Source organism: Protopterus annectens, chromosome 5.part0 (genome assembly GCF_019279795.1).
Source record: "Protopterus annectens isolate FY-2018-M chromosome 5.part0, PAN1.0, whole genome shotgun sequence".
Classification (NCBI taxonomy): domain Eukaryota; kingdom Metazoa; phylum Chordata; order Ceratodontiformes; family Protopteridae; genus Protopterus; species Protopterus annectens.
In genome coordinates this window covers 1,106,769,886-1,106,787,883 of record NC_056735.1, presented here as the reverse complement: position 1 = coordinate 1,106,787,883, position 17,998 = coordinate 1,106,769,886, and the positions used below count along the sequence as shown (strand labels likewise).

General features: G+C 38.2%; 1 protein-coding gene across 1 annotated transcript in view; it reads left to right on the top strand.

The window, feature by feature from the left end:
- SGCG (sarcoglycan gamma) overlaps positions 1–17,998 on the top strand; it is a 1,610,081-nt gene that overhangs the window by 282,714 nt on the left and 1,309,369 nt on the right. The window contains exon 2 of the mRNA XM_044070970.1: positions 1,131–1,328. Within this exon, the coding sequence (XP_043926905.1) occupies positions 1,134–1,328 (195 nt within the window). The 5' untranslated portion in view covers positions 1,131–1,133. The remainder of the gene's footprint in view (positions 1–1,130; positions 1,329–17,998) is intronic.

Here is a 17,998-nt window from a genome sequence, read left to right as displayed (position 1 = left end):
CCTCCTTTGGTTGTTTCACATTCAGTTTCTGGTGTGAATGTATGGAAGGCATTGTTGTCCTGCAAAGTTGGGGTGCTTTCCGCACCTTTGAACCATGTCAGTGACTGCACAGATGTCAGCATCTTTCAAAGTTAGGAGTGCTTCCAGGGAGTACAGTTTCTTGTTTATACTTCTAGCATTAATCAGCAGTTCCTTGAGTTTATGCGATTACTGCTTTTTTTTCTTGTTTGTCACATAGCTAGATTCAGATGTCTTACTTAAAAAACAAGTACAAATTTTTGCTTATATCTACTATCAAAGTTCTGATCCATTAGGGATGTAACAGATTATAACTTCTGGCTTTGATAAATAATCTCTAAGGCAGTTTTTAATAACTTGAATCAAATACTGAATTTTGTCAATACAAAATGCTAGTTCACACTTGCAGGCCTTTATGAAAAATGCTAGCTTTAAATTATTTAAGAAGGTTCTACATAAAGCATTTTAGGATACATGGTATGAATGATTAATCAAATATATTGCACTTTCATCAACAGGTGTTCTATAGTGTTATTAGTGAGTGAACACAATGAAGAGAAGGATAAGCTACATATGGTTCATAGCTACATTTTATACATTCTTAGATCTAAGTAGTTTAAATAATACTGTTTTATTTACATTTATTTCAGTGCTGGAGTATTTACCCCCTGACTTAGCAGTATTATAGGCTATAATTAGAAGACTACATTTAATAATACTTCTACTAGCTCTGATGCTGACAAATAACATACTCATAGCAATAATACTGAAATCACCAGCAAAAAGGTGATAATGCTATTGTTGTAGATTTGACAGTTAATGTTCAATCAATACTTTTTATGAGTATTTCAACAACAAATACAGACTCAGTGATACTGATCTGTATATTTATCTTTCAAATATGTAATTGCTGCACGTAAATGTTTTTCTGAAAGTATACTTGCATGCTTCATATTACACTACGATTTTCAAAATACTGTGCCATCCTAAACTTGGAATTAAATATATATTTTTCTTCATGCTATTCTAGTTGAGAAGAAATGCACATATTTTCAGTATTTCAAATAGGGTCAGTTATTAGTAACTTACCTTCTTTTCCTTTTCTTTCTTAGCCAATGGTACGGGAACAATATACCACTGTAACACAGGACATCGACCTAGACAGGACAGAAAACAAATATGTCTACAAAATTGGGATTTATGGCTGGAGAAAACGTTGCATCTATCTGTTTATCCTCCTACTGATCATCATTCTGATTGTCAACTTTGCTCTGACAGTCTGGATCCTTAAGGTTATGTGGTTTTCTCCTGTAAGTTCATAGTTTCTCTGTGCAAACATTTATTTGAGTTTTTGAGTTTAAGGTATGAAATCAGGGCTGTGATATGGTATCCATTTTCTATGACCTGCTCTAGGACAATGGTGTAAAGTCAGTGATAATGGTTAACAGTGTGAGGTAGCGTCAGTAGCCAGTTGTAGTGTTAAACATCTATACTATTGTGCTGCATGTGTTAATATAAGATCTTGCTATTAAGATAAAGATAATATAAAAAACGAAATAAATTAAAAACAGAGTAATTTACCTTTATGATTTTGCATTATTAATGTTTCAAATTTAAAAAAGGTGGTATATATTTCTAAAGTTAGTGCTTACAATTATCTGATGATAGCTATATACCATGGCAGATTGTAGAGAATGGGTTAGTTATTGTTATTCAAGAAGCTAACAGACTACAACAAATTCAAAAAGCAAGGTGCTGCAGTAATCCAAGAGTTAGACCAAACAAGCTTCACCAATGAATAAATAAATTCTAATGAAGCACTTTTCGTCTGCACTATGTGCAGACTTCTTCAGATACAATATTAAAATTTACCACATGTATATAAATAAGTTCAGGTTGGTTTAACTAACCAATCTAGAAAAGCAAACCACTCCACCTTCTTAAAGACGTATAAGAATAATTGTTATACAAACAATCAAATAAGAACTATCATAAAAGTTAAATAGTTAAAAACTCACTATATGTTGTATAGACTCAAGTGTAATAATTCATTGATCAAAAACAGTCTATGCAAACACTATAATGCGTACAATAACTTAAAATGTATATGTACCTAACAATATTAAATGTTAAATATTAAATACAAAACCAGAGTTAATAATGTTACTACTATGTGGCTCGCATCAGTTTCATCTCTTTAGGCTTTTTAGTTTCAAAATACTACTTAATGAACATAATTCATTTAAGCCTGGAAAATTGTAAGCATTGAGTCTAATTTGCCATTTAAGCTCTAATTCTTCTAACAGTAATGGTAAGGGGGCCCCTCTTTTATCATGATGAATTTGATGTATTACTAAAAATTTGAAACTATGCTCTATATAATTAGAAATATGCTTGGCAAGTGCATTGTCCTGCTTTTTCTTACTGATGACATATTGGTGTTCGTACATTCTTTCACAGAGGTTTCGCTCCATTTCCCCTACATAAAAAGCAGGACATCTTTGACATACAGCTAAGTAAACAACCATTTTGGAATTACAGTTGGATCTACATTTTAACTTGTATTCTATATTTTGCACCATACACCTGTTGGTCTCTACTATGTGCCTGCATTGGTTACAGTTTTGACATTTATATGTCCCCATTGTTTTCGAGTGGGTAACGCAGTGTTGTTCTAAAAGTGATTTCAAATTTTTACCCCTCCTAAATGTTACATTAGGATTATCTTCCATCTTAGTGTAAATGGTGGGGTTACTTTTAAACAAACCCCAGTTCTTACGAATAATATCTATGCAACTGTAACTATACATGTTGTATGTAATAATAAGCCTTGGTCCCAGGTTTCTTGGTGTACTTGAAGTGCATACCATTTTAGCCGGTAATGTAACTTCTATGTTGATTGCCTGTTATAACTGTATAGGTTTAATACCCAGTATAGGTTTATATATGCCATTCAGCCTTTTGTTCCTAACTTCACTTATTAAATCATCAAGTAAAGTTGTGGGGTATCCTCTATGAACAAACATACTCTTCAATAGTTGGCACTCATCATGGAAGTCCTCTTCCTGACTCACAATACATGCCGCTCTAACTAACTGGCCCTTAATCACTGACCGTTTCTGATAATTTGGGTGACAGCTTGTAAAGTGCAAGAATGAATTAGAGTATGTGTTTTTCCTATGAATACATGCCACAAAACTATTCAATTCACTATTCATAGACAACCAAATGTCAAGATAAGCTATTGCTTCATTACTATATGTGGAAGTGAACCATAAGAATTGAGTAGAAGCATTAAATTGATCTAACACCATATTGCTGATCGTGACATCACCTTTAAGTAAAATAAAGATGTCGTCCAAATAACGTGTATAAAACACTATATGGTTCATAAGAGTTGAATTCTTGAAGACATACTCAGTTTCCCAATGTGCCATTATCAAGTTGGCTATACTGGCCCCACAAGGGGAGCCCATGGCGACACCAATCTTTTGTAAATAAAAGTTGTCGCCGAGCATGAAAAAATTGTTATACAGTATTAGTTCAAGTAACACTATAACCAATGACATTTCTCTGTTCGTGGCACCATTTTTCTTTAGCACTAAGCTCACCCATTCAATCCCAATGTCGTGAGGTATGCACATATACAAGTCCTTCACATCTACTGTGAGAAGATTGTTACTGATGTCAAATTCTAACTTATCTATCTTCTCAAGGAACGACCATGAGTCTTTACAAATTTGGTGTTCGTGTGTCAGAAATTTTTGCAAAATAGAGTCAACAACTTTAGCACAAGGATAGGTAGGGGAACCACGTCCATCAACCAACGGTCTCATGGGGGGACTAACCACATCCTTATGGATCTTCGATATACTGAACAAGTAAGGATACCTAGGATGCAGTAAGCATAAAAATACAAAATAAATAAGAAAAAAAAATATTTATAAAAGATATTTACTATCCATAGCATAGTGGGAGATACATGAAAAAGAGAGCAAAGGCAAGAAACATAAATAATATGGAAGGTAGAGAGCAAGCAAAAAAAAAAATCAGTTTGAGTTAGAGTAGAAAGAGGAGAAAAAGTAGTCAAGTATATAGTATTTGGGCTTAACCATATCAAAGAAAGGCCTAGAGAGAAATGAGAAGAGCAGAAAAAAAGTATGGTTAGTGTTTTTATTTTATTAATGCAGTCTAATAATAGAGCTGTTATTTGTACTGGTACTGGGAGGGTCTGAAACCCGTGCTGGCAGTCAACTAGAAGGTTGTTTTGTAGGAGATACTGAAGTAATTGCCGATGGATGCATCATTCCATAATTTTTGCAAGGGGGGAGAGAAGGGCTATTGGGCGGAAGTTAGATAATTCATTTGAGGTACCTCCCTTATGCAGAGGGATGATATGGGAGATTTTCCAGATGGATGGGACATAAGATTCAGAGATGGTTCTGTTTATTAGGATAGAAATAGGGTAGGGAAGTACACCAGCTGCGATTTGTAGGAATTCAGCTGGGAGCAGGTCAGCTGATGGTGTACATGGATTTAGTTTAAGAAGCAAGGAGTGTATTAATGATGTTGGGACAGGTTGAAGGTTAAAAGGCTGGGGTAATTTGGTTAGTGAGGGAAATTTAGTGGTGGAAGTAGGTGGTAAGGTGGTTGCTAGTGATTGGACTGTTTCAGAGAAAAATTTGTTAAAGGTGTTGGCAATATAGCTGGGAGAGGTTTGGGTTAGGTTTGAGGGGGTAGGTGTTTTGGACTGTCCTGGGTGGAGTAATTTGTTGATACCTGACCAAAACTTTTGCGGATTATTTTGTTGGTTTTGTTGGAATTTGAGGTAGAAGGGGTTTTTTTTGTCAAGGATTATGGATTTTTTTGTGGAATTACGAATTTGTCTAAAGTTTAGGTGATCTAATGGGTTTCTAGTTTTTCTCCATTTGGACCAGAGTTTGTTCCTTAATTGGATGTTTAGCCTTGTGTCCTTAGACAGCCAGGGGGCTGGTTTATTTTTTGTTCTGACAGTACAAGTGGGAGCATGGTGCTCAAGGATCTGCAAGAATGTTTTGTTAAAGTGTGAAATGGCTTTGTCAAGAGGTAGGTATTTTAGGGGTGACCAATTGCAAGCTTTGAGCTCAGCTTGAAAATTACATGGGTTGAAATATTTTTTGTTTCTGGTAGTTCTAAAAGCTATTAGATTATGAAAGTGGGTCTTTTGCCTAGTGATGTAAGTAAGAGAATGGTCACTAATATTGTCAGGGAGTATACCTGTTTGATAAAGATGGGGTCCTTATTTACTAGAATCCAATCTAAGGTAGTTTGTTTTTTGTTAGGTTTGTGGATCCTGGTTGGGAAGGTAATGGTTTGGTGGAAGCCAAAGAGGTTTATATGCGTAGTGGGAGTGGGAGATGTACAGCTATTCCAATCAATATTAAAGTCACCAAGGAGTATGGTTTCTTGTGGTAGGGACATTGAAAGCCAGTTTAGGGTATTTTCGAGAGTACTAATATTGTTCCCAGGGGGGATGTAAGAGCAGATAATGTATATTGATTTTTTAGCATTCATTTGGAGCTTTGAGGTTAAAATTTCAGAGTTATTAGGAGGAGGAGGTTGCATATCTAAGGATGTGATCTTAATTTCAGATTTGAACAGTATTGCTACTCCACCTCCCTTTTTATTTAAACGGTCTAGTCTGAGAATGTTATAGCCTGGAGGGACAATGTCATTGTCTTTCATTGTAGGTTTAAGCCACTTAAGGTTTATGTAGGGAAAACAGAGCGAAAGCTCCGTGAAAGAATGTACGAACACCAATATGCCATCAGTAAGAAAAAGCAGGACAACGCACTTGCCAAGCATATTTCTAATTACATAGAGCATAGTTTCAAATTTTTAGTAATAGATCAAATTCATCATGATAAAAGAGGGACCCCCTTACCATTACTGTTAGAAGAATTAGAGCTTAAATGGCAAATTAGACTCAATGCTTACAATTTTCTAGGCTTAAATGAATTATGTTCATTAAGTAGTATTTTGAAACTAAAAATCCTAAAGAGATGAAACTGATGCGAGCCACGTAGTAGTAATATTAACTCTGGTTTTGTATTTAATATTTAACAATTAATATTGTTAGGTACATATAAATTTTAAGTTATTGTACGCATTATAGTGTTTGCATAGACTGTTTTTGATTAATGAATTATTACACTGAGTCTATACAACATATAGTGAGTTTTTAACTATTTAACTTTTATGTTATTTCTTATTTGATTGTTTGTATAACAATTATTTTTATACGTCTTTAAGAAGGTAGAGTGGTTTGCTTTACTAGATTGGTTAATTAAACCAACCTGAACTTATTTATATATGTGTGGTAAATTTTAATATTGTATCTGAAGAAGTTTGCACATAGTGCAGACGAAAAGTGCTTCATTAAAATTTATTTATTCATTGGTGAAGTTTGTTTGGTCTATCTCTTGGATTACTGCAGCACCTTGTTTTTTGAATTAGTTATTGCTATTCACAACCTGAGGCATCATTAACTCTTGTCATATTGTGAGGAGGTATACTCTCCAGAATGGAATAAGGCAAATCAAAATTCTTAGCATTTTTAATTTCAGCCAGAATTCAAAATATTATATTATTTTTTCATTTACAACACATTTTATTAACAACTTTACTTCATGTGATGACTACAGTCAGTGCCATGAAAACATTGTGCTATTGTACAAGCTGTCTATAGTTGATTTTGGAATGTTCAGGAAATGGAGGCAAAAATTCTCAAACATGTTTTTTGATTATAGGGCAAACAATTGAATTACTGTAATTGGTGTACTGACCAAATATTTCACTCTATAGCCCTAACATACTACCCTAAACTTGACTCACAAGCAGAATTGAAAAGTTGCCAATCAGAATACAGTCCTGCTTTTGGTTATGATGCACATTGACATCTAATCATATCTTGTGGTATAGGCATTTCACATGCTCCTGTCTGTTATCATCCTTGAAAACATTTTCTTTTGCATGTGAATCCATACAGAAAATGGCTGAGATTCATAGACATGTAGCATATTGTGCATATTGGTGTGGGTAGTGGCCATGCATAGGATGCGTATCTTTCTAAGACTCAGGCAATGTAGTCACCAGAACCTCATGTAAATGATACACATGCAGGATGCAAACGAGGACATGAATGACAGAGCAATTCAAAAATCTATGAATCAGGTACACTGTGCCATGCTACATCTAGAATTTGAACACCATGATTTATTATATGCATGATTATATGATTGGATTGATTTGAGGAGTAGCAACAGCAGTAGCACAGCAGCATATGTTAGTGACTGCTGATGTAACCAGTGCCAACAATGTTGTGTCTCAGCCTTTTGAGACAATGGAAGAGGTACAGACAGTACTTGATATATCACCAGCTTACAGATCTACAAAATGTGGACCATTTGTGTGTGGATAGTGAAAATGCCATGCATAAGTGGAATTGATAGGGATGCTTGGTATGCCCATTTCTTTTAGTACCCATATATGTGTATCTTTAGACATCTTAGATTCAGGGTCTTCTAGTAACCTGCAAAGGTTATGTTAGAGATGATCATAGACATCAGCTGTAGGAATCCTAAGCCAGGTCCTTGAAATAATGCTACAGCATGTGTACGGACATATCTGGTTCCCAAGGACAACACAGCATGTGTAGGAACATATCTGGTTCCCAAGGGCAACACAGCATATGTAGGAACATATCTGGTTCCCAAGGACAACACAAGAGACAAGCAGATTAAATACTTCACAGAAAGTAAGGCATGTTTTATTTTCAATGAGTTAAACTGCTACTTTACAGTCAGAGTTTGAAATAATTAATCAGAAAGGAGTTATTATATGGAGGTAAACAGTCTCTTTGAGAAAAGGAGCGGACATACATTACAGAAACAGAAGTCATGTTTTATTTTAATCAGTTTCTGTCATTTATTCACACTCAAAGCAGTGCAACCTAATTGAAAACTAGTTGTATAGTCTGAGGGAAAATAATTGACATAGTTGCTAGAACAGTAATAGGTTCATTTCAGGTTCATACTACTAGAGCTAGGGGCATTTACAAGCTCAAGCATAGTTTCACTTATTTTGTCGCTTACCTTACTTTAGTATTAGTATGTGGTACCATTATTTTTATTTGTGCCTCAGAGACACTAGCAGATCCTATGAGGTGGGTATTGGGGGGTATATCTATCATCCATCCATTGGTCAAGATTTCAGAGGCCAGAACAAGGCCTCTGAGGTGCATATCCCACACACCACACAGCATAGGTTATTTTGAGTGTTGTCCTTCCCTCATCCCCTCCTCACATCCTATTAATTAGGTTTTAGGTCTCCGCCTCTGGTCCTTGTGGCTCTAGATCCTGGATTTTTTTTTTGAGATGTGATTCATACATCAAATCTGGGTTTGACATGGCCTCCCTTGTAAGTCAGGCAAAGGTCACTGAGCAAAAGGCGTTGAATAGAGCTGGAGCTCTTTTTCTTTCAGCAGCATAGGACAGATTTTTTTTCCCTTTATCCTTTTGGTGAGGAACTTTTGTGGCCCTTCTGTGAGACAATACCTTTATAAATTTTAATTTATAGTATCCCCTGTCACCTGTTCACTAATAAAGGAAGGTATGCTATCAAAAAGGGTTTATTCTGATTATGCATTTTGTTCGGGAAAGACGTTGAGATACTTCTCATAAAAAATATGTCATGCAAATGTTATATTCAGAAACTTTCTCTCATTCATGCAGTTAGATAGTTGTACTATGTCAGAAAAAGGTTGTTCAGATGAGACTATGTACATGAAAGAGTTGAAATGTTTGTCAGAAAAAATGCATTTTAATATTTTGTTTACAGAATGTATCTGTTATCAGTTATAGTCACCACAGAGAAGCTGTATAATTTTAAAGAAAATGTAAATCATCAGCATGTAAAATGTATGAAATAGAAAAATATAAATTTTGTTTTCCATAAAGAGGCAGCAGAACTGTTGAAAATGTAGTTAAATGTGCTCCTCAAATATGCATATATTTTCAGCACACTGATGCATTATCTTATTTGGACTTTGCCTGAACTGTACCTCTTAGTAAGATGTTGGTAAGAGGAAAGGTACAATTCACTTTTGAATTCTGGGCAGGAAAGACTTCCATGGGCTTCTAAGTGGAGAGAAAACAACTGTCTAGTCAGATACCATCTTACTTTTGGACTGTGCAGGTAGATTATATTTCTGGATAGAGCTCAGAGTGGATTCCATTTGTCTATGGGATTATGCAATTAAATTTTGTATTTCTGAGTTAGAGATAGAAGTTTGGTGTGCCTCTTCAGCTTCTGGTAAAGAAAAATGCAGATAAGCTGTTTACAAATCTTTATGCCATCTGACGACTTACATGGATACACTACTTTTCATTAGAGAATGGGCAAACTGTATATCAGCACCCTGACTGGGGAACAAATGTTCTCCTGCTTGGTTTTAATGTACAAGTAATGCCCTGGAAAAATGAGCCTGCTGCTGCACAGCAAATTATCAAGCCACAGTGGAGCTCGCACTGAGAGAATGGAAAGGCTGCCAGTGTGTTACACTTGCTGAGCAGCGCTTCTGCTGTTTAGAGAGTGCAAAATGTGAAAAAAAGAAGACAATTAAAAAAAATTGTGTGTTTTGTCTTATATGATTGTATGCATGTATATCACTGAAAGTGAAATTGTGCGAGCTGTTATTTTGCACTTACAAAGCAGTGCTTTTGCTGTTTAGTGAGTGCAAAAGAAAAAAAGAAAAATTTCAAATAAAGCATGTGTGTGAGAGTGTGTGTGTATGAGAGTAAGAGAAACATCCCTCAAGTGAAAGATAAAAAAGTGTATGTATGTTTATGTTGCTGCTAGCATGTGTGATTGCATGCATGAAAGCAGAAGAGACCCTGTGTGTGTGTGTGTGTGTGTGTGTGTGTGTGTGTGTGTGTGTGTGTGTGTGTGTGTGTGTGTGTGTCTGTGTGTGTGTTTGCGTACGTGACAGAGAGAGTAAAGTGTGAAAGCAATCTAGTGATCCCTAGCAACAGCAGTTTTGCGTACCTCTCCACCTCAGACATAGTTCTCAACCTATTAGCACATGAAATCTGGGCAAAGCCTGACATAATGGGGGGACAAATGCTAAGAAGTAGGGACACATTTAAAATATTGCTCTTATAAACTTAGAAAGTAGCTAGAATAACAGAGTTTGTGTTAGCATGTATATTCTGAAGGATATGAAATCTGAAACTCAAATGCATGTCATTATTTAATGACTTTAATCTTTAGATTATTCCAGTGGTTTGTTAAAAAACACATTTTTATGAGGAACATACTGAAAATATGAAGCAAAAATCTGGGCATTCTGCAAAACTATGTACAGTTGGGAGGTCTGCTCTTAGATCAAGGTATCTAGATAAGCCTAAAATAAACAGGACAAAGGCTCAAAATAAGGACATAGTTTAAATGATTTGTGTTAGCTTGCATTTTCTGAAGCAAAAGTGTGTGTATGTGTTTTTGTGTGTGTGTGTGTGTGTGTGTGTGTGTGTGTGTGTGTGTGTGTGTGTGTGTGTGTGTGTGTGTGTGTGTGTGTGTGTGTGTGTGTGTGTGTGTGTGTGAGTGAGAGTGAATGAGATCTACCACTGGCAGCAGCGAAGAGTTTTATATACCTCTGGACCCTTCAGCTGACGAAATCTGGATAAAGCCTAAAATAAAAGGGGAACAAAGGCTTAAAAATAAGAACAGATTTTAATTACTGTTCTTATAAGATCGCAAACTTGCTTAAATAAAAGGATTTCTGTTAGCATGAATTTTCTGAAGGAAATAAAACTCATTATTTAACAACTTATGTCTCCAAGAATTGGCAATAAACCTACATTTTAGGATTAAGGGACAAAAAAAGTAAATACCTGGAAACTGTTATAGTTTAGATATAAACTGCTTATGCCAACACCATTATCATTAGGTAGAGGAACTATTTTACATCAAAAATAGATAAAAAAAATAATACAGTACTTAAACAAATAAATAAGTAAAACATAACTTTACATGAGACCCCATTCTCTAAGTACAGTAATGCCCTCTAGGGTATGTGTTAATGTGTAATTAATGCCCTTCAAGGGGTGTAGAGGCCCTCCTGCTGTGGCATTGGGTCTCATAACACCACTGGGTGGGCGTTAATTACATATTAACACACACCCTGTCGAGCATTATTGTTTGCTTAATGTATCTTTGCATTGACAAATGAAAAAGCCAGTACTGTTGATTAAAAAATCATCTGACTGAACATTACTGGCTTTTTACTATGAGACTGCAGTACAGTGTGGGTTGTGGAATATGCTCTTTCCTCGCTGTAGTGAGATCTCAGAGTTGGTATGTATAATTAGCAAGGAATGTGGTGTGCAGGGTGGCTTGCTCCTGAAAAAAAATGTTTTCCAATCCTTTGTAGATTGATGGTAGTCTCCGTCAACCATTGGGTGCTGATCAGTTGTATATTGATATTGTACATTATTGATCGAATGTTGTGCTTCCTTTTAAACACATTTATTGAGTATTTTCCTTGTGCAAGTTTAAATCTGTTTGTAATTTCTGTTTTAACAAATGCAGTCCATAATTTTCTCTATTATAACTGAAGAGTTTCTTTATTCAGTTTAAATGCTTGTCATTGGTGATGGATTTTTTTCTATTAAGATAGGAGCATGTGCACTGTATTGGGGCATTGATAACTGATGGCTTTTACCTTTCTAAGAGTTACCACTTAAACAATTGCTACCATGCAAGCATTTAATAGTTGGCTTATTTTAAAGGTAAACATTAAATGCATTTTGATATACTACTGTGTCTCACGTGTGGTAGTATTATCATAAAGACCAGGAAGGGGTCCCCTTATTGAAAATACTGTGTGTGTGTGTGTGTGTGTGTGTGTGTGTGTGTGTGTGTGTGTGTGTGTACAAAAAATAATCTTTTTCAAGTTTTAATAACTGTTGGTAAAATTGCAGTGGAATATTATAATCCTAATGAGCTAATTCTTATAATTCTCACTTCTATTTGTACATTGTAAAGTTTATTTGGGTATGAGAGGCGCTGGAAATGACCAGACACTCTGTGCACATTTGCTGTATGCTTTTAAGACCAATCACCCTGTATATACTAACTGATTATGGAATTATTTAATGTGATCTTAACTTATAATTTTATTGAGTTTGATTCATGTTTTTTTCAGACAGACAAATGGATTGGTGATAAGAACTGCTATATGACCCCTTGCAATGCAAATATATTTACATCTGTCTGAGAATGAATTTATTTTTGAATCAATATTTTATTCTTGTATTATTTTCTACAAAAATTTTATTGATTACATTTTTTTTAATTTGGAGAGGAACTGTTGAGTATTTTTAGTAGTCCATAGTCTGGAAGAACTATTTGATGACACTAACTCAGCTTATGACACTAGAAGTGAGTCACTCTATATATGATCCAGTACTGAAAATGATCATGTCTTAATTCTCCTACAGTTAGTGATGATAAATAACAATAATATCTATAGCCTCTTATGGCATACTCGGGCTGAGTTGAAGAGCAAATCTGAGCTAATAATAGTGCAGGCAGGTCAATGACATCAGGAACTAAAGCTCATGCTAACAGAGACAAGTGAGTGAGAAGAGCAGCAAAAACCCTTCATGTCTTACTACATGATGCCAATTTCCAAAAGCAAGCAAAGACAATTGCAGGGAAAGGACAGAAATAAAATGGGAACCAGCTCAGCAAATTTGCAGGTTTTGTAGGTGCTGATGTCCTAAAAATATTCCTACAAAATGTAGAAAACTTACTCATTAAACAAACTGCAACAGGAGCAAGGGGTACATGCCCTTTCAGTATGTACCTCACAAAGCACATGCAACAGCCAGAGAGATCACAAAGGTTCCTCACCAGGTGAATCCAGGGCCTCAAACAACTACCCTACACAGATAGGCTAAAGGCTCTGTCTCTCTATTCAGTCTCCTACAGACTCCTCAGAAGTGACCCCTGTCTGGCATAGAAAGCAATCTCAGACCCCGCCGTGATAGGACTGCTGCATATCCGCAAGTCAAGCTCCACTGCAGTAACCCACACACACGACCTCAACCTGGCCTGTGATATCAATAGGACTTGTTGGTGGAACAGATTTGTACCCCACAGACTCCCCCTTTTGTGGAATAGACTCCCTCTCCACATCAAGCAGAGTACCTCATTAACCCTTTTTAAATGCAACCTTCAGATCATATTCTGATTTCAGGCACTCCTACTGTGTACAAGGAGAGCATCTGGGAAAGAGAACAAACAAAAAAAAATGTAAGCTTGTTTCCTGCCTTTCCTGTTAAGTGGTCTAGACTGTTTGTAGGCTTCTGAGCCCCCAAGCCCTTCTGTGTTGGAGGGAAGCCTTCTAGTTTACTTTTGTTTCTTATAACTAGCCAGTTTTCTAGTTTCAGCACTCAAATCTGTTTCTTTGAACTCAGCACTTGTTCAGAACTCATTGTAAGCACTACATAAGCTGCAAATTACTACAACACTCAACTTTCCTCACTTGTCTAGTGGAAAGAAGTTTTTAGTACTTAATAAATAAGCACCTATCCAGGCATGTCTAAGGGTCAGCTCCCAGTGATTTCTCCTGTCCACCTGATGAATCTGGGCATCTTGGGGCAATGCAGCAATTGCCTCATGTACACAGACAACCCTCTCCTCCTACCACCCAACACTACAACCTGTGAGAGATGCACTTATATAGCCAAACTGGAAGCAAAGCTCTCTTCACCCAAGACTGGACTAGACAGTCAAGAGGAGAAGGTAAACACTTGCACCACACCACACTCATCACATAGTCCCTCAAAACCTACACCACCAAAACACACACATAGAAACACAAAACACACACCTACATTCGCGGAGGCTCTCAATAAAAACCTGCCCAAGCATCAGGGACATCCAAAGCATAAACGCAAGCAAACTCCACCCCCCCAACACAACCCAAATGACACATAGCCCACAAACTCAGTGTGCCACTCAACTACAGCCCATAAGGCATAACAACATACCCAACACTCTAGTCATAGGTGACTCTATAGTCAGGCACACTGATGTTCCACTCACTAGACTAAACAAGGAGAAAGTTACTGTCAGCTGCCTGTCAGGTGCCAGGATCCGCCACATAATGCATGCACTCAGGTCACTAAACAATAAGTACAAATATGACACTGTCATTGTCCATGTTGGTGTGAATGACTTGAGATGTACCTCCCTGGACTACATGAAAAAAGACATGGAGGAGCTCTCCGATCTTGTATCCCAGGCAGGTATGACCCTAACACTGAGTAGCATCCTGCCATCACCCAGAATGATACCACAGTACAAGGACAAAAATGATTGACTTCAACAATTGGCTATGCTTCTGGTGTCATTCTAAGGGGATCCAGTATTTGTCTGTCTGGGACGACATGATCGACAGTCCATGATGCTTTGCCAGAGATGGCCTGCACCTGTCGCCCTTAGGATTCCAGATACTGGCTAAGGCTCTTGCCACCCCTATAGTGCCTTTTTAGGCAAGGTTCAAATGACAAATTCACCACCGTAACAGGTACAAGCAAGCAAAATCTGAGGGTAATGTTACTCAATGCTAGAAGTCTAAACCTCAAAATGCACTCACTCGAGGCACTCCTTAAAATGGAGAACATTGACATCTCTGCAGTGACATAGACCTGGTTCAAAGCTCCAGAGAGCACCCCTGCATTACCAGGCTTCAATTCATACCACACCTTTCGGCCACCTAACCCAGAAAGAAGCACTAAAAGCAGAGGCGTGTCCATATTCATTAAGGATATCCACACCTCCAGGCTAGTTGCACAGCATAATGCATCCGAGATTATCCAAGTGCAAATAACTCTGGGCAAGAACGCAATCCAAATTGTAGCTTGCTACAGACCCCCCACCATGCCCCAGGATTCACACTCCTCATTTCTTGATACACTGGAAAGTATTAGGGTACAACCCAACACCCTAATAATGGGTGATTTCAACTACCCCACAATTAACTGGGAAAACTACTCATGTACCAACTCTTTTGCTCAACGTTTTCTAGAATTCATAAATTCCAACGCCTTGGATCAACTTATTCACACCCCCACCAGGGGCAGCAATATCCTAGACCTGGTCATTACTAACATGGGAAACCGGTGTTCCACACCAGAGATCAATTCCTCATTAGTCAGATCCGACCACAAGCTAATCAGCCTAGACATCCACATCCCACCCCCACCCCCAATTAGGGAAACCATCATAAAAAACTTCTAAAAAGCCAACTTCACACTTCTTAAGACAGAAGTGGCAAACTTCATGACACCCATACAGATGGACAATAGAGGTATGACTGCCGAATCCTACACAAATGCACTTTATAAGCACTTACACGAGTGCATGGATCATGCTATCCCCAACAGAACCAAGATGTTATCCTCCAAAAAAAGGAAGCCAATCTGGTGGTCCTCTGTCATAAACAAACTCTTCAACAGAAGAAAGAAACTGTTGCAAAAAAGAGTAAAATCCCATGACTGGAGGAACTCCCTTGTCAACCTCAGTAAGAAGCTGAGATCCCTCATAAAATCCTCCAAAGCTAGTTACGAAAACAAAATTGCCACTGACTCTAAAGACAACCACAAAGCATTCTATAGCTATGTCAAGAATCTAAATGGGAACACTCAGATCTGCTCTGAGTTACAGCACAATGGCACTAAATATACAGAACCAACTGATACTGCCAACATCCTAGCAGATAGGAAGAATGCAAAGTTCCTATAATCATGGCTGCACAGGTAAAAAACACACTCTCCAAAGCCAAGAACACAGCATCCATGGGACCTGACAATATCCCAGGCTGCGTTCTATGCGAACTACAGAATGAACTGGCACCCTACCTAAGTACCATGTTCAATCATAGCCTCACCTCAGGCTTTGTACCCACTGAATGGCGCACCATGACGGTTATCCCACTCCACAAAGGGGGAGCCACGACGGACCCCGGGAACTACCGCCCCATTAGCCTGATGAGCCTGGTCTGCAAGGCCATGGAACGTATCATCGTTGAACTCATAAACAAAGACATTGGTAATCTCCAAACTCTGGACCCTAACCAGTTTGGATTTGTAAAAGGTAGATCATGTCTCCTAAACCTGATTGACTTCTTTGAAGCAGTCACCAAAGCCATAGATGAGGGTAAAATGGTTCACACAGCTTATCTAGATCTCGCCAAGGCTTTCGACACCATCCCCCACTCTGGAATTATAGATAAGCTCACTAAACCAGGTATAAATCCCTATGTCACAAGATGGGTTGCCAACTGGCTCACAGACAGAACCCACACTGTGAAAGTAGCGGATTCCAAATCCGACATCAGACCAGTGACAAGTAGAGTACCACAGGGTTCAGTCCTGGGTCCTCTCCTGTTTGGTATCTACTTCTCTGAAGTGCAAGCCAACACAGAAGGTCTTTGGCTAACAAACTTTGCAGATGACTGCAAACTAGGAGCCATAATCGAAACTCCTAACGATGTGGACAAACTACAAAAGGGCCTCACTGAGACAGATACCTGGTGTCAAAGCCATGGCCTGAAGCTCAATGCCAAAAAGTGTATTGTCATCCCCTTTGGTAAAAACTCTGTACCCATGAACTACCACATAGCTGGTAGTCTACTTAATGCCGAAAATGTGATAAGAGACCTTGGGACACAGGTGGACAGTAGTCTCTCCTTTGATAATCACATCGCCACAGTGGTCAGGAAATCCTTCTACGTGGCTCATCTCATCACAAAAGGATTCTCATCCAGAAAAAAATAGGTCATTGCTCCCCTCTACTCATCACTCATTAGACCCATTATAGAGTACAACGCCCCTTTTGGTATGTACCTCACAAGACATCTACAACAACTGGAAAGACCACAGAAATACCTCACAAAGAGAATTACTGGCCTCAAATAGATGCCCTATGCAGACTGTCTCAAAAAACTACAGCTTTACTCCATCGCATATCACCTACTCAGGGGCAATCTCTGCCTAACATACAAAGCTATGTCAAACCCAGAGCTGTTGGACATGCTCCACTTAAAGAAATCCCAATCTCTCCGAGCTACACGCTCTAGGGACCTAAACCTTGTCACCACAATAAACAGAACATGCTGGGGGGATAGATTCCTGTCCCAGAGACTTCCCATACTCTGGAACAGACTACCTATCTATGTCATTAGCACTCTTCAAGAAAAATCTTGATGATTGGATGGGAAATGGGAAATTCACCCTGGAGATCACTTCTGTGGCTCTGCTCAACAGGGGCACAGGAAAATAATTTTCTTGGGTGGAGAAAGCCAGGGTACATTTTTTGGCTAGGCTTGTATGGGCCCTAGGGCCAATAGCCTAGTACCTACCTATGAACCTATGAACCTGGATAACTGGATAGGGAACAGAAAATACCCCCCTGGGATTCATAGGTTCATAGGTTGGTACTAGGCTATCAGCCCTAGGGCCTATACAAGCCTAGCCATAACAATTCCCTGGCTATTTCTTCCCACATTATTTACTTTCCTGGACCCCTGTCTAGCAGGGCAACTGACGTGATCCCTGGGGTGAATTTCCTTTCTCCCATCCAATCATCAAGGTTCCTCTTGAAGAGGTCCAAAGAGGCACTCTGCTTGACGTATATGGGCAATCTCTTCCAGAGTCTGGGGAGTCTCTGTGTGAGGAACCTATCCCTCCAGCATGTTTTGTTTATTGTGATGACAAAGTTTAGATCCCTGGAGCGTGTAGCTCTGAGGGATTGGGATTTCTTTAAGTGTAGCATGTCCAACAGCTCTGGGTTTGACATGGCCTTGTATGCGACAGAGTATAGCTGGAGTTTTTTAAGGCGGTCAGCGTAGGGCATCTGCTTTAGGCCTGTGAAC